Genomic DNA, 25,726 nt, shown 5'->3' on the forward strand with positions numbered 1-25,726 from the left:
ATTGGCAATCACCAAGTTCTGTCTTAAAAGTTTATAACTCATAAACAAGCCATGTTCTTTCATTATTCCACTATTTCAATTTGTGGTTCTTAATTTTTTTTACAATTGCTCCCACCTATAATCTGAATTAATGTAGCCCACTTGTTTCAATCAACTAATAAATTCTTCATAGTTCTCCTTTAGTCACTAAGTTATTTTATTTATAAAAATAAGACCTTTCATGGAAAAAAATAGTATAAATACTACCTAACACTAACTGTAAAACATCAATACAGTATTTTCAACAGGTCCACTGCATGCTTGAGATCTGAGTATGGAAATCAGAAGTAGAGTGCCGCCAACATACTAGTAACATTTCAGTCCAAATCTTTTGGTTTAATGTACCTGCTGGAAAAAACAAGAACCACAAAAGAAGTTTAGGGAATCCAAATTATCAAAGGTGATAGAGGGGGCCACAACTCCATTTTGTCATTTCAAAGTGATTCTCTGAGAATCAGAAAAATGTTTTCTCTAAATATTAGAAAGAACAAAAGCAAAGCACTTGAGATATGTGTTTAAGTATGTAAGAATGTGTTCCCATGAAGCTTTTTTTTAACCCTGCTGTTGTGTTCGCATTTACTATATACACTTGTACTGTTTTGGGTGTAACTAAATGTAACAATCAGCATGTAGCAAAAAGTAAACAAAACGGAAAAAGCCCACATTCATAGTAAGAACTCTTTATATGATGAAAAGTCAGTTAATCACAAATTTCAGGTCCGCATGACAAATAATCTATAGGGTCTCAAATTTCATTTCGGGTCATATAGAGGTGAGAATAGGAGCAGGGTTAAACCCAACACAATATAAACATTAAGTTTGTTGACAGGTTTACATTATTTTAATGTCAAATATTAAAAGCAGAGAAACATTTAGAGAATAAAGAAACTTTATTTTATAACAGTATTATGCAAGCAAAATATCACTTAATACAACTTCAAGCTGCTATAAATTTAATATGGCATCTTAACTATACAGTTCGTATGGTGAACAATGAAGAAAAATTGATATAGTCAACAGGTTTTCATAGAGACCTCCTCAATAGCAGGCACCACTGACAATGGGCCTAAGGCCATACCCTTGGTTCCTTCTGGTCCTCAAAACCTGTTCCTATTATTAGGCAAGCTACTTAAACAATAACTGCTCAACAAATGTCAATTATAACAGGAGTTAATGAGTTTTTATTAGGGCTGGGCAGCACTTAAGATTTAAAGACAAAAAGGCACTTCAAAGAGTCCAAGAGAGAGAACATCTGCGGTGCTGGACTGCAACTCTTTAAGTGAGATATGTCTATTTCTGGAATCGCACAGACAAATCTATGGAAAAATCCTGCTTTGTTGAAAGAGTTGCAGAGAGATACTCTGCATGCTGTTTTCAGTGTGTGCTCTGAAACACTTTCTGCATTTGAATCAGAAGCGCTGCCAGCCCTGTGTTTTTTAGGCAAAGCAAGCTTTTTCTGTAGATGCATTTATATAATGGGAGTCATCTGAGATTTAGCATAGTAAGAGAAGAGCCTTAAGTTTTAAGCTGCCTAAATTTGCTGCAAGGACAGAGCAAAGTCCTTCCAATTCTGGAATGTTGCAGACCCCTATAGGTCTCTCTGAAGGGGACTGGCTGAGGAACAGTGAAGTGCAAACAAAAGGCTACTTGAACAGTGGTTGGTCAGTAGAAATGTTTTTTTAAATAACTAAAACATCGCTTCTATATGATATCAGCACCAATTCCCTCAAAAAATAGAAGATCATCCTAATAAACAGAATTGTTTTTTATATAGGAATCTATATAAAATCATACAGGTTTTCAGTTTACTTTCCCTGCCAAGCTATAAGAACATTTTGTATTTTTAAAAAATAAAAAGAATATTTTTCTTGTATTGTTTGATATTTATCTGAAAAAGTAAAATTTCTCCAGTTAAGTCTTTGAGACATTTTTGAAAAGGCTGTATCTAAATTAGTCAGGGTTCCTTTTCCCTGCATATTAAATCTGCTTAAGTAAACAGTGCTTACTAAATAGTTTGCTTACTTTAATGCAAACAAGAAATCTGTTATAAAAAAATAGCAGGGAATTGGAAAAAAAAATCTCTATACCTCATTAAAAAAATCCAAAAATGTTAAAAATTGGTTATAAAAACAAAGACATATATGAAAAACTGTAAGGTTGGTAATTCGGTCTAGAGAAGTTTGGTCCCTGTGGTGAGGCTTGGTGCATTCAGTGAAAGACTGGCTGGGACGTCAACTTGGAATTATTTAAATTCTTCATAGTCTCAAAGCATTCTTCATAAATCTAAAGAAGCAAGCAATTTAATACAATTATTTTATAAATCTTAAACTATATTGAAACATTTTTTACTAAATTGCCTTTTTTCTTCTTTTGAAAAGTTTTCCTTTCCAAGGCCTCAGGCTATATTTTTCCAATAAATTTCAGACTCTAATTGATCCAACCACCATTAAGCTGGAGATGGACAGAACCTGCTACTTTATTCTATAATTTATAAAAAGCAGTATTATACTTAGAGTGTAGAACCTAAAATCCAGCTATTCTTAAGTATCCTCTTTAGATAAACATAACTCCTACTTTTGGGAATATCTCCTGTTTGCTTTATTTATTTTTAAAATTATTTGCTGCCCATCTGGCTTCAAGTTATTAAAGCAATCGCTAGTCAAATTGTAAAATTCTTCTCATCACCAATATATCACAAAATACAATGTAGGATATAAAAATTAAAATCAATAGATGTAACATAATTTTAAGGTAGGCATGCCCAATTCTTTATGGCTTAAAGTCAGATACAAAGTCAAGTATTACATGTTACTACCTCTTCCCCACATCTGGGTAACTTTGGAAAAGTTATGGTGGAAACAGAGAGACTTGATTTCTGCCGATCTAGACCACAAATTGCTTTGAAATCCAAGAATCTCTCAAGATGCTATCATACTAATCCACAACTCTAAGGGCAAGAATGTAATACAGTGATCCCCCGGTTATTGCGTCCCCGACCATTGCGAACAGGCTAATTTGCGATTTTTCAACCCGGAAGTCAAAACACCATCTGCGCATGCGCGCCCTTTTTTTTTCTATGGGCACGCATGCGTAGATGGCGCCGGGCAGATCAGCTGCTGGGCAGCTTCCCTAGGTCTTCCCCCTCTTGGCGGGCATCAGCGAGGAGTTTCCCCACCGCCCACGCAAACTCCTCGCTGCTGCCGCTTCGCTCGGGCCGCTTCCCAGCTGAGTACTCAGCTGGGAAGCGGCCCCAGCGAACGGCTTGTCCGCAGCCTGCCTGCCCGCGTGCCCGCGCGCCCTTCTCCCGCCCACGCCGTTCGCTGGGGCCGCTTCCCAGCTGAGTACTCAGCTGGGAAGCGGCCCGAGCAAACGGCTTATCCGCAGCCTGCCTGCCCGCGCGCCCGCGGCTCGCGCGCCCTTCTCCCGCCCACGCCGTTTGCTGGGGCCGCTTCCCAGCTGAGTACTCAGCTGGGAAGCGGCCCCAGCGAACGGCTTGTCCGCAGCCTGCCTGCCCGTGCGCCCGCGGCTCACGCGCCCTTCTCCCGCCCACGCCGTTCGCTGGGGCCGCTTCCCAGCTGAGAATTCGCTTCAGGACTCAGCTGGGAAGCGGTGCAAGCGAGCGGGGTGGGCGGGCGAAGGGCGGGCGAGCGGCAGCAAGGAGTTTGCGTGGGCGGTGGGGAAACCCCAGCGCCGCTTCCCAGCTGAGTCCGGCTCCTCGCTAGCGCTGCGGAAGTAAAAATACCATCTGCGCATGCGCAGATGGTGTTTTTACTTCCGCAGCGCTACTTCGCGAAAACCCGATCATTGCTAGGGGTCCTGGAACGGAACCCTCGCAATGATCGGGGGATCACTGTAGATACTTCCCTGACATGCAAATATAGTTGTGACTTCAAGACAGGATCAAGAGCTATTTACTATCCTGTTTCCCCCCAAATAAGACATCCCCTGATAATAAGCCTAATTGGGTTTCTGAGTGCATGGCAATAAGGCCAAGTGCTTATTTCAGGGTTCAAAAAATATAAGACAGGGTCTTATTTTCGGGGAAACACGGTATTAATTTACAAAGTCCTAATTTATAAAGTCATTAATCAAAATAGATGCTTTGCCTCCATTATGCAGAAAATTGGTATTATCTACATTAAAATTCAAGTCTTGCAATTTAGAAAACACAGGGTTAGCATAAAGCTCCACATTTATATCAAGATCACTGATAACGCTGGAATACAGTATACTTTTCTTATGCTGTTCTAGGTTATGAGTATTCAGTTTGATATGTCAAAATTATTTGAAAATCCATATTGTTATTAATGTAACTAAAGCACATGCCATTTTAAAAAAGCATGTTGTTGAATGTAACAATGCAAAAAAAAATTACCACACTTCTGATTTTTTTCTAAAATGTTGAATACCATTTGGAGGTCAGTTCAAAAAGTTTACAAGCTGTGTGACAAATAGTAATATACAGGAAAACCTACCTACTTATGATTAAAAGGGTCTGTGTGGCTTTCATATGAAGGATAATGCTAAGAGCTGTGTTATTTAGGATGATGGTAAAAACATAATTCTTCACCAGATATTTGTTAATTATTCTAAGGATCATTTTAAACTGATTATTTTTACATTTTTTATATTTTCTTTTTTGCTGTGAATGTTGGAGTATTGTGATACATATAATGTGTCTACAACACACACATATATAGCTTAAGTAGGAAACAAAAAATACTATATGTTGGAACAGAAGATAGCATGAACAAATATTTAATATACCACCAGGTGGCATCATATACTCTGACAGTATTCTCAATAGACAGGTATCCTTTTTGACGTTTATTCATGTTTTGAAACGGCAAACTGCCTCCATATCTTGTCCCTTTTGTCTCTCCTGTACTGTTGTTTCCTGAACCATTCTTTTTTTTAAAAAAATTAATGGAAAAATAAAATTGCTGCAAAATCAGAATATCCGTCTACCTACCATAAAGAATATTCAAGTTGAGCTTTTCATATGACTAGTATCAACAATCAGCACTTCTAAAGCTATTATGAAGACATTATCTTACAAGCGTTGTACCAATGATTGCTGTATACATTATGGGCTGAAGATTCATACCTTAATGGCCTTCTTCTTCAACTTCACTCTCCTTATGCACCACTACTCTTGTTACAGACATATCAGGGTGCTGCTCTTTGGCTTCCTTAATGGCTTGTGCCAATGCCTGCAATGCCAGAAAAATAAACTAACTATGTAGCAAATTAAAATTAACAGAGTTTAATGTGTAATGGCTATCAAAGTTCTTAATGCTTACCTTCCTGTAACGATTTAAATTTAAATATTAAACTAAGTACTGTATATCATTCCCATAATAAAACAAACAACTGTAGAAGAAAAAAACTTTTAAAGGGTTATATTGAAAGTTATAAATACATTTACAAATTTGTTCAATGATATCAAATGTTTTAAAGTATTAAAATTTGTAGAAGCATTTTAAAGTACGATTTCTTTTTTATATTTTATTTGTAAAGAACTGAAGGGTACTCCATAGCGTATGTATACTAAAGCAATTGTTTTCTTCTGTTAGTTTCCAATATGCCTTATTCTAATGTTTATCTTATTTTTCCCTACTTGAGATGATCAACAATCTCTGACTAATGAAATACTGTTTAGCAAACAAATGGCAATCGAAAGTATTACTTTTTTTTTCTTGTTCATCATTTCTACTCTACAATTTTGTCCTTTGCTCTCCAATTTGTGCTAATGTGGTTAACTGCAGAATTTTGAAAATGTGTTCAAGAACACTTAGTAATTTTACTCTGAATTTTTACTTGTTGATGTGGAAAAGGTCAGCAATCTCCATATAAACCCTAACCCTAAACCAAAATTAATAACTGCTTTCTATTTATAGTTATCCTAAATTTCAGCTTTAAAAAATGCAAAAACAAACCTAAGGAACAGCACAAAGAAATATAAAAACAGATTTTCCCCCCTCTGCCTGACATTTCTTTAGCAGTAAGTTTTTCATAATGGAATGTTGGTCCTACCTGATACATCCATTCTCGTAGGTGTGGAGTTATCATCCAGGATGGGTTGATCTTGTCCTGGATGATAACTCCACCTACTATGGAGAATATATGGAAACAAAAAAAAATCCAACTATAAGAATAATTATTCCTTTTTAAAGGTCTATCATAGAAACAATGACCGGCATGCTACTGAAAAAAGCACCCATGTATTTTATACACACAAACAAACATTTATGGATTAAATTCATATAATTGCATAGGTCCCATTTAAGATTATTTTAGGAGGTCATAATTTTATAGACCCCTAAATAGAGATGATAATTTTAAATTTTATTAAAACATTCTGACTTTTTCAAATTCCCCATTTATTATTAAATAAATGGGAAATTTTGCAGGATATCATGGGAAAGATATCCCTCAAATCTAATGCTAAGCAGCTGTGCCATTTTATTTCAAGCTTCGAGGAGAGATGGAACTTGTCACATACATCCAAATCTCAGATTAATTTATTAGGAGGCCTTGATAAATTACCATTAAGAAATTAAAATTAAATCCTGGTTACATTTATTTATGAAGTGTTTAATAAGGACATGCTATGAGTTTAATGAACATTCATGATTTTTTTTTGCTTTTCTTTTATCTACAATAATACTTATACAATACAATATTTTTGTAAACAAAGCATTTTGCAAGTTAAATATTTTAACTATTGTTCATATTATCATATTCCAATATACTTATATGTACAGTGTTCCCTCGCTTTTCGCGGGGGATGCGTTCCAAGAATGCCCGCGAAAGTTGAATTTCCGCGAAGTAGAGATGCGGAAGTAAATACACTATTTTTGGCTATGAACAGTATCACAAGCCTTCCCTTAACACTTTAAACCTCTAATAGCAACCATTCAGATTATTACTCACCATGTTTATTTATTAAAGTTTATTAAAAAAAATATTTATTAAAGGCAGACGAAAGTTTGGCGATGACATATGATGTCATCAGGTGGGAAAAACCGTGGTATAGGGAAAAAACCCGCAAAATATTTTTTTATTAATATGTTTGAAAAACCGTGGTATAGACTTTCCGCGAAGTTCGAACCCGCGAAAATCGAGGGAACACTGTATTCTTAAATCTTCCTTTCCTCACTATATAATTCCCTCATTATAAGCATTCATTTTGTCTCACCTGATCATGATCAAGATCTGCATCTCCTGAGATAACTATCCGCTTTTCAATTCTTGTTTCTGACACACCACCTTTTACCATCTACAGGTTTCACCAAAAAAAGGTGAAAAATGTATAATGCTGTGAATTTACTTGACAAACATTGCAATGAAAAATATATTCAACAGAAATATATATGTGCAAAATTAGAAGAGCTACAACACAACACTTCAAATGCCATTGGAGTAAAGAGAAAAAAGGTAATGCATTGTCATTTCTAAATTAATATTCCTGCTAACTAGAACTGTTTCTGCTAGAAGTGCATTTATTGATAACTGCAATCATTCATAATCTCTCGTAAGCACACCCTCCTCTAAATGCATCATTTTAGGGGAAAATATGGCTAGAGAATTGTTAATGGTACAAAAAAGAAAATAATAACTGGAAACACCATTCTTAAAAAATATGTCCAGATGAAAAAGGGTTCGAAACCACTTTGATATTTTATGGGCCTATCATTTAAAAAACAGAATTCAAGATGCAAATTAAAAGAGTTCTTGCCTAGAAAATTTAATTGTGCCAAAATCAGGGCATCCAACACTTCACTGTTTTCATTAGCCAAATAAAAATAGGCTTCACAGATGAAGAGATAAAACTAGGTTTTTGCCACTATCCCATCAATTTGTGGCCATTTGTTTGATTGCTGGCTTCATTTGATTCATATTTTTTATCAAGGAGAGAGGAGGGAAGGGGAAACTCTTTCTGAGATGAAAACCCATAAAGGAGGGGCAGATTGGGCCTTTCTATTCCCTATGTCAGGTTAGAAAAAACTTTTCTTCTACCAGTTGCCTACCTTTTATTAAGTTATTTTGAAATTAACATTTTCTAGAAAATTCAGAACAATAAAATAGGAGGGAGGGGGGAGGCAAAAAAATTAATCTACTCTACTTTAAAATACTCAGCAAAGCTCCACCATTGCAGAGCTTTTGGAATATTCTTCTGTAAAATTCTTGATTGACTGCAACTTTTACAGTATTTTGTCAAGTGCTCTATGAGCATGGTAGCTCACATGGCTAGGATGCTGGGTTGGAGATTAGCAAGCCTGAGGTCAAGAGCTGTGTGCTGTTGTGGGGCAGATGAGCTCTTGTCTTTCGCTCCAGTTCCTGCCTGGGACCGGAAAGGAGCCTCCAATTGGGCATCCCCCAGACAATGGTGATGTCATTGGCTAGTACTTTCAACCCCACCTTCCTGCTTCTGATATGAGTGTGATGCAATTAACTTGCTCTGTGCTCATTAAATATTATTTCACTTTTTATTTTTGATACAGGTCCATACTTTTATTAAATTAATATATTATTTTGTATGTTACTTGAATAATTTTATTATGCAGTACCTATAAAAGTATTTGCTAAAATACTAAAAAAGCAAGAACTACACTGCTCAAAAAAATAAAGGGAACACTCAAATACCGCATCCTAGATCTGAATGAAATATTCTCACTGAATACAAAGTTCTGTACAAAGTTGAATGTGATGACAACAAAATGAAACTGATTGTCAATCAATGTTGCTGTGGACAGTTTGATTTCACAGAAGTTTGATTTACTTGGTTTGATTCTTTTGTTTAAGTATTCCCTTTATTTTTTTGAGCAGTACAGTGGTACCTCATCAAACGAACTTAATTGGTTCCAGGAGGAGGTTCGTAAGGTGAAAAGTTTGTAAGACGAAACAATGTTTCCCATAGGAATCAATGTAAAAGCAAATAGTGCGTGCAAATCCTTCAGGAAAATCCCAAACTTTAGAAGGGAGGCGAACAGAGGGCAGGGAGGAGCAGCTAAAGGGGGCGGGTGGAAGAAGCAAGGCTAGGCTAAAGGGTGAGTGGGAAGGAAGAAAGGCAAGGTGGGCACCCCTCCCTTTTCTTTCTTAAAAAGACACCCTTTCAATTCCTTTGCAAGCACCTTGTTCTCGGCGAAATTTTCCTACTCCAAGCAGCCCCTCCCTCCTCGCTTTTCTTTCTTAAAAAGACACCCTTTCAATTCCTTTGCAAGCACCTTGTTCTCAGCGAAATTTTCCTACTCCAAGCAGCCCCTCCCTCCTCGCTTTTCTTTCTTAAAAAGACACCCTTTCAATTCCTTTGCAAGCACCTTGTTCTCGGTGAAATTTTCCTACTCCAAGCAGCCCCTCCCTCCTCCCTTTTCTTTCTTAAAAAGACACCCTTTCAATTCCTTTGCAAGCACCTTCTTCTCGGCAAAATTTTCCTACTCCAAGCAGCCCCTCCCTTTTCTTTCTTCAAAAAAGGGGGAAAAAAGAAACCCCTTCATCCCAGCAGCAGCTGCTTGGGTTCGTAAGGTGAAAATAGTTCGGAAGAAGAGGCAAAAAAATCTTAAACACCGGGTTCGTATCTTGAAAAGTTCGTTAGAAGAGATGTTCGTAAGATGAGGTACCACTGTATATGTTTCTTAGCATGAAATAATATACAAAACTATAAGGAACCTTACAAAGCTAGTATTCATGCATGAGAAGCCAACTACAAAACCCATCTCTTAATCAAGCCAATTACTACTAAAATAAATATTCTTAAAGGAAGCATGAACGTATCAGAGTGAGCAAAAATGCTTATGTACATGATTACTTTGGCTTCATGCATTCTCTTCATGCATATTAAAGAACAAGAAGCTTCAAACTCTAAATTACCGATATTTCTTTTCTCCTACCTTAGTAATATGTGTGGTTGTGGTAGTAGAGACAGATTCTGATGTGATTGTCTGCGCACCCAACAACATACCAGCATCACCACCATCATCAAACTACATACACAAGAAAAGCACACACTGATTAAAAATGAAATAAAAGCATAAATTTATGATGTTTTTAAAGAAGAACCATTCTGGTAAGGAATCAAATGATGTCATCAACTAGATTGTATTCAAGCACAGTGTCTGCTTATATCCTGATTATGAAAGCAATGCCATTTCTTCTTTGTGGCCTGAGTAGTAAACAGTATGATCTTTGGATATGAAAATATATAATTCCAATCCTTTTCAATTTGCTGATGCCTAAGATATCAATATGTAGTTGATTTCTTTCATATTTCATTATGTTGAGCTTTCCCATGTTTGTGCTTCTTCTATTTTATGATTGCTCAATAATTCTCTTTGCAGAGAATTCAGGTATTATTTCCTGTTAGGCAAAATCAGTGATTGGGTATCCTGAAGACTTAAATCTATCAGTGTCAATGAACAACACAAATGCTCCAAAATACCATCAACAAATACTCTTGGCATATACTCTGGACATTTTTTGTGCATGGTTTACCAGGAACATCCCACCAATACCACTACCCACTACCACTACAATGAAACAGCATAGCAGGAACTTGAGGAATGATTCTATAGAAGAATTCAATTTATCCAAGGAACAGAACAATATTGTCTTGTGCTGAGGATATAGGAAGAAGGAAGTGTGTAATGGCATTAGAATTGTAAAGACATAGTGGTTACAGGGCTTCCGGACAGGGCAGTAACTTACTTATATTGCAAATGTACTCATATTGCAAGTGCATCCTAAGGCACCGTGTATGGAAGAAATCAGTAAATGTGATGTAATGTATTCTGTCATCTATATAGAATCAAAAGCAATTATTTCAAACATTTGGGAAGCATATGGAAAGAAAGCCATGATTGTTGTGATCACGATTGTTGTGATTCTTATCTTCTTAAATTCTTATCTCGATAGGCAGCATGATCACTTTCATTAAATGTAGCTATTTTAATTTAAACATCTGTACCTGAGGAGATTCATAGGTGATCGTTTTAGTCTCTGTCTGAACAATTGGGACTTCTTTGGTGGATATTTCAGTTCTTTGTGAAGCATCTGAAATTGTCACCATCTCAGTTTTAATAAGTGGAGGCTAGTGTTCAGAAAATAAAGAAGACTATATTGAAAAGTCATGAAAAAGTGAGGTATACAGTATATATAGACTACAATCAAGTTTAACATGAGAAAATAATGGCTATGGTAAAGATATCTTCATTTTTTTAAAGTCAAATCGTAATACCGGGGGCCAATCCTGACAAACAATAGCATCAATAACCTGCCTATAAAGTTCATTTTCAAACTATATTAGTAGATATTCCATTCTGTATTAATGGATAATGTTAACTTGTTAAGGAAAAAAGATGTCCAAGTCCTTTAAATATCCAAGTCCAAAAATATTTTAAACAAGTATGAAGAACAGAATAAATCAGGTATTGTTCAGTTTCTCAATATACCAGTGATGCCTGATTAAGGAATGGTCAAGTAAAATCTACTAAAGATAACGCTCAGTTATGAATCTATGCTGTTTAATCCCTGCCCCTCCATATACTCAGATTTAGCTAATTGCCACTATTATTTTTTTGACAAGAATGCTCACTAAACCTTTCATGTGCGATGGAATACTTTAGTTGTTTTACTCCCACTATAATTTGACTGTATATTTTGGACTGAGAAAACTTAGATTTATCATCTATCATAATGTCTTTATGGATCTGCCTATATGATATAAAATAATGAGGAGTGTAATTTCAAACAGCAATAATCTAATAATTATCACATCCAATTATACTTTATGAAGCACAAGTATCCATGTATAAATGAAGTTATATTGTGCCAAGCTCTAAACAGTAACTTTTCACAAAGATTTTGTGTTTTAAGAGATAATTGTCATTATAAAGCTTCATATTTTGTCTTGAAAGATTAATCAGCTAAATGCTTGAAGACTCATAAAGCATGCAAACAGAAGAGGAACATGAGAAACTTAAAAAATAAAAATGATATAATCCCAAACAAATTCCTTTTGAGAAATGAAAATTTTGACTCTCCCAATATGCAATACTATGAAATCTGAATAAGATAGAGAAGAAGAAAGGCAGAAATATTTGACCCTATGATGAAGACACCTCTGGGGTCACTTCCTCTTCTACCATTTACCTCTGAGCAACAAATTAATTGTGGTGAAACATCAATGTCAATATGCAATGCTTCTCCATTTAGTTTGGGTAGATCTTCCTCCTTTTCTTCTTTCAGGCCTTCATCATCCAATCTTCTTAACTTTGTATTTTCTGATGTGTTTATGGAAGCTTCATTTGTTTGGACCAGATCTTCAGTCAACTGCTTGTGCTCAACTGCTATTTGATTCAGACTGACTTCTTCTGAAAAGTTAACACAAACTTCTGTGGTTGAACTCTGTTCGTCTTCTTTGGTAATTTCATTTTCTTCCAATTCTTCTTTTATAGTATCTTGTATAATCGGCTGGTGTGGCTGATACTCTCCTACTTCATCTTCACTCTCACTACTGCTGCTATTGGATGACAGTGATGAAGAGTCTTTTTTTGCTAGATGCTCCAGCTTCTGACTTTCCCCACTACCACAGACAAATGGCATTTTCCCCCTGTTGGTATCATCTGTGACTATTGTTTCTGCTATCCCAACCTCTGCCTGCTTCTTCTCCACTATGTCCAGAGTCTCATGAGAACTCTGCACAAAACAAATGGGTGAGAAAAAACAAAAAGTAGAACATATGAATAAACAAAATAACGAACATAAAACTAAAGGATAGGTGGGTCAGGTCATATAAGGAGCAAGGATGACTTGCAATTGTTAAATGAAAAAACACAACAATAACAAACAAATAAAAGACAAAAGAAGATTTTGAAATGTAAAAGCTCAATGGACTACGACAATATATTAGAACCTTAATAGTCCTGCTGGTTCCAATGGAAGGCTCTTCCGTTTGGAAAGAAAATTTCTGTGAAACAAAAAAGCAATTGGAAGAGATATAAATATCTTTTTGACACTCGACTGACACAAACATCTGACTTTACATTTTACAACAGTACAGAGGGACTGACTATACACTCATACATTTATGGGGTAATATTGTTAGATTACAAACAAGAACATTGAAAATATATTTTTTTAAAATGGGCTGGTGATCCTGCCAGGTCTTTATTATGGATTATGTTAAACACCAATATGAAATCTCTCTCTCTCACACATATACACACACACACACACACACACACACACACACACACACTCACATAGTGGTATTAAAATACTATTTCTCTCATAAATAACAAAAGCCACCATCCAAGCTAATGCTAACCAGTACAGACTTCCTTCAATCAAATCATAAATTTTATACATGTACATGCAGCACTAGTTTGTAGTTAACTGATAGAGACTTCTGATTATCCTGCTACACCTTCCAAAATATTCATATTTCAGTGAAGACTTCCTAAGTTATTATAATGTAGGAACTATAGAGCTATAGAGCTCTAAAGAAATGTGAAATTTGTCCGTAACAATATTACATCAGGTGAAGGAGTTTATTTAATCATGGAAGTATAAAACAATATGACTAGAACATAATAATGATTACTTGCTATATAGATACTGGCATTAACTGTTAACATTTAGCATCTTTTATGACTTATGGCCAAGGTCCTACGGTATAGACAAATTAATTAACAGAGCTTAAAGCTAAATGATAGAGATATGAGCAAACAGGAAAATGTTTGTTTTGTTCAATTAACTCTAGCACAGCATGTGTGACATAATAGGAAAATTTGGTTTTAGCAATTATAAAGTTTGATGTAATTGACATTTATGGGTTTTTTCAAGGCATTATATGTATGTGTATTTATCTATGTATACACACAAATAGTTAAAAAGAATTTTTAAGATCTACCTCCAAGATTTCTGGTAAAATACTTTTACCTTACTATTTTTTGCTCTACAAAACATACTGCATTTAGTATTTCATTAGATATTGATTAAAAATAATAATTTAAGTAGTCTGCTCATCTATTCTCAATACATTTGGGGAGGTATCTCTGAAATAGCACTGATGGAAAAGGCCCACCATGCAATGTTTTCAGCATATTTTGGTTCCCATTGAACATTTAGGCTTTTCAATGTAATTTCAGCTTACATTTTTTAAAAAAATATATGATTGGACATTGAATTTATTGGACGTAAGCATTTATCTGACATGTTAAAAATTGCCCATCCACCCATCCACAACTCTGTGTTTTGATTTGGGAAAAGGAAATGTGTAAGAGCACCTCAGGTAATAGCTGAGAGATGGAGGAGGCAGAGAGTTTTTCAGTAGGTACATTATCTTTCCCAACAGCGCCCTCTGCTGTCCACGAGAAAGCTGAAGTGAAGGCAGATGTCATGCTAGTGGAAAACCCCTCTTTACTAAATAAAATGGATGCTATCTCCTCTTCTAGGCTCTAGACAAGTTAGAAAGTGGAAATCAACAAATTAACACTAGAAGACAGGAGTGAGCTGAAAGAAAGAAAAAGACAAAGAAACACAGGGAATAAAAGGGAAAAGTCATGCAAGAAGAGAAATACATAGAATGGTATAATCAAATGTGTTTTCTTAAAACTAGAAATTATTTTACTTCTATGACAAAAAAAATATTTTATAGTTAATTCAGTCTTTGCTATTGCTTTTAATCCTCTTCTATTTTTAAAAATATAAATTGCAAATTAATGTTCATTAAAATTTGATCACATTTTTAATTCCCACCCTCTACATATTAGTTGAATTTGTTTAATAAATTTACTGTCATTGTAATATTAATACTACAGGTAAGAGAAGGTTCAATTATGAATGTGTGCAAAATCAGTATGAACCAGATTATTTGAATAGTCCTTGAAAGAAATAAAATTATAGCTTCTTTCTTACAATGGGGAAGTAAACCTACAATTTTCTCTAAAAATATTTAAGTACTACAAGCTCTAACTTCATTTTCTTTTCTTTTTTTGAAAAATATTTTTATTTTTATTTTCCTACAGACATTTTCACATATTTATCATCTCATTTCTCATTTCATTCTTTTACAAAATCTTTATGCACAATTCTACATTTATCTTATTGCTTTATTAATTCAAAGTTGATTTTTTTGCCATCCTCCCTTCCCATTTCATCTTCCTTCTTACCTTTCTTTCAACTTTCTCTTTCTAAACCTACTTCCCCTCCCTTTCTCCTTCCTCTCTTCCCTACTTCCCTTCCTGCCCTCTCCTCACTCTCTTCTCCCATCTGCTCTTCTTTCTTCCTCCTTTTTCTTTCTTCTTACTCCTCTCTTCCCTTCCTTCTTCCTTTGCTGTACTTTCTCCATTTTTCTGGTATGGTATTCCAGCAACCTTAAATTCTTTTACACACTTACATTTTTTCATATTTTATTGCATACATATTCCTTTAATCTATTTCTTTTATCTTTAATCTCTCTCTCTCTCTCTCTCTTTCCCTCTCCCTCCCTCTCTCTCTCTCTCACTCACATACACACTTTATACCAATAGCAATGATAAAATTCAGGAAAATAATTTATCAATGCTGTTTATTTGTTTGTATTTTATGCTGTCCATCTCCCCTATAAGCTGACTCTGGGAAGTCTACAAATAAAAATAATGAACATAATAAAACAGTAAAACTACATAGATTAAGGTTTTAAAAATATACTGAAACAAAAACTAAGAGATAGACAGTAGCATAAGAAACTGAAATAACAATATTGTCTAACTACATATAACATAACATTCATGTACATAGAATAAGGCAAGAGAAGAGAAGAGAATTAGAAGTAGATCCTTCAGTTTATAAACTTTATAGAGTTTAAGTAAACTAAGTAAATCCCCAGCTGCTGTGTCCTAGAGGTGGAGCTCTTGCCTCACAATCAAAAACTTGTGAGTTCAATCCTAGGTAGAGGCAGATGTAGGATCTCTTGCTTGGGCAGAGAGTTGGACTAGATGACCTGCAAGATCTCTTCCAATTCTCTTAATCTGTTAAAATATTTTAATTTTAATACTCCATATCAATTCTAGCCTATATAAATGAAAATGTATATGAAGATTAACACTAGTATAGTTATCTCAGTAAATGGGTGCCATTAAGTAAACTACTACAATATTAGAATTATATTGACTTTCTGCTCAGTAATTTGGTATATACCTAGATGAGGAAATATAGAACGTTATTAAGGAAACCCAAAATTATTCCATCACATATATTCTATCACATATGCTGTGCTAGGCAATAGTGGATGAAAATGCTTTTTAGAATACCAAAGATAGTTCATCAAAGGCTCTGAGTTTAGGGATAAAATAAATATTATTCTATCACTGTGCTGGAAATAGTTTGTTAAAGTTTAAGTTGAATATCTACTTAGGAAATTGCTATCCGCAGCTGGGGGGGGGGGGGAGACAAGACATAGAACAATTAAGTACAGTAAGAACAACAGATAACAGGGCCCCAGATGCTTGACAGTATAGGAATAAAAGATAATTTCTTTGCCGCTTCGTTTACCATTCCTTTGTGCTCTTCTGTCAACCAATAGACCTTTTACATTAATTCCTATTCCACTGAAGGCATATTCCCATTGGTCTTAGCGTACATTCATTGTGGGAAGTTTGTATTCTTTTTTCCAAAACAACACGGAAGAAGAGTGTCAAAAGGTTTACAAAGTATTAACTCATGAGGTAGCGTACCTCTCAGAAACACAGGCATTGAAATGTATTCAACTTTTGTATTCAAAATCCACAGAAAAGTGTCCAGCAAAATACCGGCATAACATTGAAAAAACAGTATCTAATTAAAGAAAACTAATATGAGAAGTTAAATGCTACTTTTCCCAGAATATTCAAGATATGAATGATCAATCTCCCTATGTATAGATTCTCATTTACACTCTACCAACACATCAAACTTATTTTATAAATTTATAACATTGCACTAATATAGTTTACAGAAAAATGACAAAAAGACTCCAAGTATCCCAGTGCTTATCTATTTTAAAATGAAGTCCTGGTGAAATTAAGAGGACAACCCCAAAGTCAACAATTTCAGGACTTCAATGTTCATACAGATTAAAACTGTATTAGAAAAGCACTATAAAAATATTTGGTTCAAAATTAAAATTCCACTAATCTATACTGAAGTTGGTAGCAATCTCCAACAAGAATCTCTAAATGCCAACTTTAAAAGGATATATCTATTTCAAAGTACCCTTCTAAGTTGGTATCCTTTTTTTCTATACAATTGTTAACTATGATCCCTAATTGAATAGTAACGGTATTATACTAAAGTTCTTGAGATACCCTTAATGTTATTATGCTTCAAGATCTTCTAATATTATAAATCTCCAATATTCTAACTACATTCTTCAGCAATTTTAAACATATTAGTTTGTGAGATGGAGAGAAAATATTGTAAGTGATGCTTATCTCCTAGTTTACTTTTTCTGATAGATTGTGTCCTGCCATTCAACAAAGTTACTTAAAAACTTTGAAGGAATGTGATTAGAACTGCACTATTACTCTAATGAGTTATGACCAATATCTTCAACTCTGGTTCCCTTACAACTTGTGAACAAAGCAAAACATGCACACAAAGTTAATAAGTATTAGCTGCAAATAAATCTCACATTATCAATCTTATTTTTCTTATTAATATGAAATAATACATATTGCTTATTATGGAATGCTGACAAGGGTCTTTAATGACATACCCCTTGTGCTTGTAGAGTTAGAGGTGTAATACGCCGTTTTTCCCATTCATTGGGGCGTGGTTCAGGAGTGGATTCCATAAAATTGCGCTTGAGTTCACTAATGCTAGCCTGATGCTTCAGTAATTCATCCTGAGTCTTATCCAGGTCCTACCAATGTGTAATGTAAAAAAAGCAGGGAATTCATACAACAAAGACATTTTTTTTAAAAAAACACCATGAAAAGTGCCTAGCGTTTGAAAATATGACAGTTTATCAATTAAAAATAATCATTTATAGTTTTTTCAGGAAAATAAATAGGTTGTTTTTATTTCCATTATGTTGAAAATCATGTAATACAGATATTTAAAAAGAAAAAGAAAAGTGTGGTGTTGCCGTACTGCTAGCATGTTTTAAAGCTTTTATACACCATGATGTAACCTGCTGCAAAACTGGTGAAATGTAGCCTGGATTCCCAGGAGGAGGGACTGCATTCCAGGGAACCAAGATACAGTGGAGTTAAGAGAGTTTGGTTGAGAGAAAGAGGGTCAAGACAGGTCTTCCTTAGAAGTTCTCAGTATATCTTTAATAAAGCAAATAGTAAGTTGAGAAAATTTATGCCTATATGTGAGGAACTCACATATACAAGAAACTCTTAAAAGTAACCCTACTTGTCTTTCTTGGATTTTGGAACCTGACAAAAACACAATAACTTGGGCAGGTGGCTGCCAGAGGCTTTGTTACCTGCTAGAAAGAAAGAAATTCTACAACTATGAGAAACTGATGTTTATGAAACAAATGAATTGCTGTAGTGAATCTGCAAATTATAAGCTTTCCTTACAAGTATTACCTTGTAATTATAATGGCCTTTGTTATAAATTATAGAATCAGATAATTCATTTTTACATCAGCAAAGCATGCATCACATCCATCCCTAAGAAGGGGACTGGGAATTAGAGTAGCTTGGCTTAGCTATCAGAATAAGAACCAGAATATGCTCTTGCTACAGCAGGATCTTTATCAATGATTTGCATTTATTTGCATTGATACAGTCCACTATAGAAAAAAAGTAAAATAATTCATTTGGAAATATTTTGCTGAGATTATTTTCCATTATTGTTTTTTTAACAGAACAAACTATAGCACGGAAAACAGACGACTTTTTCATCCACCTATTAAGCTTTCAAGTATAAACCTGACTTCTGCAGTTCCTTCTAAATGTTATGTCATTGTTAATGACACATGAAAGGGGAAGGACAAAAGCTACCCTGCAATTAATCTGCAAATTAATTTATAATGAAATAGTAATTTATAATGAAATAAAATAGTACGAAATTGGGCTGATTAATTTAATTAAATCAAGAAATAACAATTTGTTCTTTTATATTATCCTTGTGGCGATAAAGCTAAGAGGATACAAAGTAGAGAAGACTGAGAAAACTAATATACTATATATGTTAAGAAAAAAAGAAAAACAGATTCAGGATTATGCCAGTGAAAGAAAACATTAAAACAGGAAGTAGGGAAAATATTTTCCCATAGTTTTGGGGAAACTAGATGCTTTGTATTTTTGTTTGTATAAACAAAAGCCTTATTTGACAAGATTCAAGCATAGCAATCTATGACAAGATAAACTATATAAATACAAAAATTTCAGGGGATAATTGAAATTTTAATGTGAATCTAAAAATGGACATCAATTTGAATTTATTACAACTTGTCTCAATATAATTTTTTTTAAAAAATAATAATTTTAAGACTAGGCACTTTTCTTGGATTTGTTCAATGCAATGTTATGCAATAATCTCAACAATGTTTTGTTAAAGTTACTCCAATATGTATTAAATTATCAGAAGCTGCCAGAAAGCAACAGAACATGTTAGTAAGGTTACTGTAAATCTACAGGCCTATACATTATATATCTACCTATCTCTGAAATATCCTAAATTTAATATTGGAAATAGCCCTATCTGGATGATACATTTTATTTAATTTACAAATTATTTTGCCAAAATAATCTACACCCCCAATTTCATCTTCAAACCCTTGGCAATCGGTACCTCTTGGTATCACAAAAATGAATTGATAGCATTATAAAATTAAACTTACAATGTTTTTAAAAGTTCGGTGTATTGACCAGAAATCTTAGGAAGAGAACTCAGAATTTCTGTTCTAACTTGAAAGCCACATTTTCTCTGTTCTTATACTTCCAGTCAGGTGTAGGAAGTGTTGTAACAAATTAAAAGTTCTTGGTGGTGCCTCTATAAAGTGACAGACATTTCTAAAAAGTCCTATTTCTTTTAAGTCTTAACATCTAAACAGGGCCATGTTCCACTTCCCCTGCAGAGTATTTTTATCAGCTGAAAATGTAGTTCATTTTACAGAATCACCAAAATAGAACATGCGTGTTCAACTTGAACATCTCCATGCATTTCATGCATTGTGCCCAGAGCAGCCTGCAAGTGATTTCCCATCTCGTGCAGCCTAGCAGCCCATGAGAACAGAAAGAACTCCTTTAATTATACAGACCTCCAACATTAAATTGCTATGTCTGACATAAATATTTTCCCCATTTACTCTCAAGGAATAAATCTGTAAAATTAAAGCACATACACACACATAAAAGAAAACAAGGGGTGGGGGGAAAGCCCATGGTCATAAAAAAGGCCAAAAAAGGTGCTTAAAAATTCAATAAACAGGGCTTTGAAATTAAATACAGAAGGGCATCATGCAAACTTAAAAACTATAGAAGTTTCAAACACTAATAATGCAGTCAGCAACCTTGTGAATTTTGTCCTCTTCCATTTCCATCTATGTAGTGGAATCACCCAGAGATCAGCAAAAAAGGAGAATTAGAGGAAGCTTCTGGAGCATAACAGTGTCTTTAATTGAAAATATTGCAAACAACTTAACCTATTTACAAATATTGCTCAGTGCATTAAACCATTAGTCATCTATCTACAGCATTGTAACAATGGCTGAAATGGAAATTCTGTCATTCTACAGACAAAACTCTGTATTAGTAGATTTAAAGAAGGTGTAAAAACATAATAGTTTGAAAAAAGATTTTTTTGAGTTTGGAACTTTCTGGGCTATTTTAATTACAATATAATTAGAATAAAATCTGCTGTCTATGCTCAGGAAAATGGTCTTTCAGGATTTTCTTTGTTTTGTTAAAAATATTTGCAATCAACAGAGATCATTCAAAGAACACAGCATGGTCCAAATAAAATTAATAAATTAATTGTAATTACTTTTGATTGGTACATATATAAAATTCCAGTTAAGATTTAAACTTGCAGCTCTCCCACCCATCATACATTTCAATGAGTTATCTTCAAGAATTACTATCTATTACTATTAAAACCTATTTATTTAGATATGTGCAAAATGTTTCAAATTCAAACTACTTTAGCATGGTGTAGCTGCCCATTTTTTAAAGCATGAAGCTGATTGTTGCACTGAATTTTAAAAGTGTTTTAAATGCTGGGTATATTTCCAAAATGGTTGAAATAGACAGTCTGCCTCTTCATAATTGGGTTTTCAAGTCGTTCTGAATCTGAAACATTTTGCCTAGTCTTTGCATAAGCCAATAATGCAAATTTGTAACTGGTTGGCAGTCCTTTACAGGAGAAGCACAAACCATCTTTAGATGCAATTGATCTGCATTATTGCAGTAGATGATGAGACTGAAAATACACAAATACACAGCTCACTCATATTAATACCGATGGATGGTTTGTTGTTAAGCATTGGATAATTTCTTTCCTTGCCACAATCAACGGAGGACATCTGGAACCTCTTGTTAACCTATAGCATTTTGCCTTCTAAAAATCTGGTAGTTATCCTGAACAGACTCTAAATCAGTTAGACTAACACTAACAATATTTGTTTGATTTTGTATGACCCATGTTGGAGACGTTGGAGTGAAGCCAATGTAAACACCAGAGCAGAGGTGGCATAGGTATGGCCCTTATGAAATAGTATCACTTATGAAACAGTATTGAAATATAATGCCAAATACAACTAATGACAAGTTATCTTCAGCAAGATTAGCATGTTTAACATTTGTCCATATCAAAGATTGTGTGTGAGTGTTTACGTGCATGCTCTCTTCAATAAAGTTAAATTCCCTTAAAGCCCCCACCCCCACCCCCGAAATATTGTTTCACATTCTGATTAGCATTGAAATGTAATTCCAACATAGGGCCTTCTTTAAATGTACTATATACAAAATTCAAGACTATTCTTTTGATTCTTTTTCTGGCCCAAGAGTTATATTTGATATGAGTGGGCCACAATATGCAATAAAGGATAGATTCATGATTATTAACATTTAATTAAATGTAAGCATATTTAGTAAGTTGGCTTTTCAATGGGTTTAATAAGTTCTAATAAGCTTCTAGAGTTTTGGAAAACTAGGAAGCCACGATTAAAGTTTCAAAAGTCAGATGCAGCTTTGCCATGATATGACAAAAAGAAAATCAGAATTAGGTATTGAATTACTGACCTGTGACCCCTGTTGAACAATTTCCCAAATCAGGTTTTAAAATTGTTTATGTACAACAAAGTTTCACAGAACTTGTTTTGAAGTTGGTCTGCATCGGCAAACCCTAACTAAGACTGTGGTTTATTATGAATGAAAATAAATGTTTCCAGCCTCCTCTTATATCTGCGCTACAGGAAGGGATAGCACACAAACGTGTATAAAGCCTTGTTCGAATCATAATACACAACCGCTTATTGTTACATTTGAACAAAGCCTTTTGAGCATTTAACAAAACGAGACACTAGTATCCAAAAGAAAGAGGCAGAAATATCCAACAGAAATAATGAGAAAAGAACACATATTAAAGGAAACCAGTTCAATTATTTTTCATATGACTAAGGAATGCTAAACAATTTACAAAATATTATGTCTAAAGGCCAGTTGTTTGTTTCATCTTTGGGAATGCCTTGATCTAATCCATTTTGGAAAAGATATTCCACAAGAATAGCATCAAAGTGCATAGATTTGTATGGACTTGTTTGCTACAAGCATGAAGGAAAGCTTCAATGTAAAAAAGGTTTACTTAATTCCTGGGTATGCAATCTGAGGCCCTCTAGTAGCCAAATTTTACTAGCCTAATATTGCATTTCTGAAATCTGGTAGCCAGCTTTTGGCAGCACAATTTTTGATTTATGAGAGTCTAAACATACCAGGAAACAGGTAGCTTGTGTTCCAAAACTTCTCTAAGAATAGTGTCGAGTAAACCATGCTGTTTATCTACTTTTTAATATCGCAGAATTTATATAGATGGTTATGTATCAATGGATGGTACTACACGCACCTTGGCCTCATTCTAGCAATATAGATTACCTCTGAACATATATTAGCAAAGTTATATACAAAAGACAATTAGTCAACAAAGTTACACACCTTCTCTTCCTTTGCTTTGTCTGTTAGAGTAGCGCCATTAAAAACATGAAGAGAAGTTGCTTTAGGCTCCAGGTTGCAACATAACAGAAGGATAGGAAGGGACAATGTGAATGAAAAAGGAACTGATTATAAAATAAGGAGAAATGACACAAATAATGCAAAAGAAAGGAAGAAATGAGAGAGAAGTACCAGAAAGATAATCCTGAACACGAAGTGGGGGAAAGGAGATGTACATTTCTGTAAAACTAGGAAAGCCAGCACAGCTATCCTTAAGAAACCGTTGCACGAAAACTAAAGAAAACCATTTTCTCAAACTAAATATTGTAGATACAGGATCTTCATTTTCAGTAATTTTATCAGCTTCTCTGTCTTTTTCTCTGTCAAGCAAAAAAGAGCCCCCTCCCATGAGTTACAAGCTAGTAGCTTGTAAATGATTTATCTTCATTTCTATTACATTCTGAGTTTTCAGCCACAGGTTTACTAAGGTTACTATAATCTAAAATATCTAAAAGCATGTCCATTTCATGAATATCAATTAAGTTTGAGGAACAGGATAAAAGGGAATGAATGAAAGGTGAAAACTGATGCATAAATGCATAAAATACAGAGTGAAGGGGGAGAGGAGAAAAGCAAATTGGGAAGAGTATAGCGGTAGAGAAAATCTAATCTTAGATACAGACATGACCATAATACAAAGGTGTATTTGTAAGCAGAGGAGAGTGTGGAGAAGGGGGCAGGGAGAAATTTATTAGTGAGAATGTTTACTCAAAAATAGGATAAGCAGTACTGTTAGACTATGAATGTATAAACATTTATAAAGCCCCATTTGTTATCTAATTAAACAACATACAATCCAAATATTTGGATTATGTCATCTCAAACAGCTTTTTGTTGTCTGTGAAGAGCAGTGTAAATGGAAACAGACAGACATTCAAAGCTTTAGCAGAAGGGAAGACAGCAGTACAAGGACACACAATGCTTCTAATTATAGATCTAAAAAAAATTCCAGATTTTAAGTCACTCTTATAAAGCAGTTAAATATTTAGAATTGTGAATGTTTATTCATTAAAGGACACACATTTACTATTCCAACAGTTACTCAATGGTTTGGAACCCTTAGAGGTAGATCATAATCTGATCTCATGTTATGCCAGTCAGTCCACACCTTCTCTTACATAGGGTGGTAAATTATAAAAACAGGCATAGAAGTTGAAATTAGAATATACGGTAACTACAACTTAAATAGCATTCCAATTTAATGTTACATCTACAAAATAGACTGTTTTCAACAATCATACCTTTCCGTCTTCTAACTGTGCCATTTTAGCAATGTCTCCATCCACACTTCTGCCTTCTGAGTCTTTTAACTTGTACTGCCCAGCGGTTTCAAAGGCAGCAGCAACAGAAAAGTCCTTTAGCAGACTCTGGTCTACAATTCCTACTGGAGCTGCAAACATATATTTTTTAAAAATCTATTAATTTTCAGATGAATTTTGACTTGCTTCCTTTAAAAACAAACAAGCATTCCACCAGGATAAGTGGGTACATCAGGTTCCAACTCTCTGGTGGTGAAAAACAACTATAGGGGGTCATATTTTTTATAAACCTGGTTAGGGTTAAACTAGTGATTAACCCTCACTCTGGGCTTTACTCTTCATTTGGCCTGTGCCTCAACAATGCAGCTATCATACTACAAATCTGATATAGAAATTAAAATTTGTATACTTCTTTTTACCCACATAGAAATATAGAAACATAGAAGTCTGACGGCAGAAAAAGACCTCATGGTCCATCTAGTCTGCCCTTATACTATTTTCTGTATTTTATCTTAGGATGGATATATGTTTATCCCAGGAATGTTTAAATTCAGTTACTGTGGATTTATCTACCACGTCTACTGGAAGTTTGTTCCAAGGATCTACTACTCTTTCAGTAATTGCCATCAATGAAATAAGTTTATCCATGGGGGGTGGGGTAGAGTTTATTATTTTAGGGGACTATGATACCATGTAGTTTGGGAAAATATGCTATGTCAATTAAGTTTTACAAAGAATTAAAACACAGGAAAACAGAATTACACTAAAATTGCAATAATGTTTGACTACAAGAATATAAATATCACTAGATGCATGTTATATAGGTAAAATATAAAAACAAACTATATTTATCACAATAAAGCATGTTATAGTTGCAGTATTTATAACGTGTACTTCTGCATATTTGTGCATATGCATGCATGAAAACTGCTCTATAAATTAATATTACATAAGCTTTTAATTTACTGCTGAATGTTCTAGTCCATGTGTAATGTTCCTCATTTAAATGGCAGCTTATAAACTATCTATGGTATGTCAATCCATACGTAGAACAAAAATCAGTTAGCCAGGGACATGATCGAAACATTTAAATATATTAAAGGGTTAAATAAGGTCCAGGAGGGAAGTGTTTTTAATAGGAAAGTGAACACAAGAACAAGGGGACACAATCTGAAGTTAGTTGGGGGAAAGATCAAAAGCAACATGAGAAAATATTATTTTACTGAAAGAGTAGTAGAT

At 34.5% G+C, this 25,726-nt stretch overlaps 1 protein-coding gene across 23 annotated transcripts in view; it reads right to left on the bottom strand.

The window, feature by feature from the left end:
* Window positions 1–910: 910 nt before the first annotated feature.
* The window catches only part of EPB41L2 (erythrocyte membrane protein band 4.1 like 2), a 103,793-nt gene continuing 78,977 nt past the window's right edge, over window positions 911–25,726 (bottom strand). For 3 of the 23 annotated variants that reach the window (XM_070733499.1, XM_070733498.1, XM_070733521.1), the window contains exons 12-23: window positions 24,470–24,618; window positions 23,172–23,237; window positions 20,534–20,563; window positions 17,777–17,923; window positions 14,328–14,498; window positions 12,953–13,006; window positions 12,190–12,735; window positions 11,006–11,128; window positions 9,933–10,025; window positions 7,241–7,321; window positions 5,147–5,252; window positions 911–2,322 (exon numbers count right to left, since the gene is read on the bottom strand). In XM_070733499.1, the coding sequence (XP_070589600.1) occupies window positions 5,148–5,252; window positions 7,241–7,321; window positions 9,933–10,025; window positions 11,006–11,128; window positions 12,190–12,735; window positions 12,953–13,006; window positions 14,328–14,498; window positions 17,777–17,923; window positions 20,534–20,563; window positions 23,172–23,237; window positions 24,470–24,618 (1,565 nt within the window). In that variant the 3' untranslated portion in view covers window positions 911–2,322; window position 5,147. Of the gene's footprint in view, window positions 2,323–5,146; window positions 5,253–7,240; window positions 7,322–9,932; window positions 10,026–11,005; window positions 11,129–12,189; window positions 12,736–12,952; window positions 13,007–14,327; window positions 14,499–17,776; window positions 17,924–20,281; window positions 20,345–20,533; window positions 20,564–23,171; window positions 23,238–24,469; window positions 24,619–25,726 lie in introns of all 23 variants that reach the window. The other 20 variants (XM_070733517.1, XM_070733516.1, XM_070733518.1 and 17 more) reach the window with 14 other exon arrangements.

The sequence above is a fragment of the Erythrolamprus reginae genome, chromosome 1 (genome assembly GCF_031021105.1).
Source record: "Erythrolamprus reginae isolate rEryReg1 chromosome 1, rEryReg1.hap1, whole genome shotgun sequence".
Taxonomy (NCBI): Eukaryota; Metazoa; Chordata; class Lepidosauria; order Squamata; family Dipsadidae; genus Erythrolamprus; species Erythrolamprus reginae.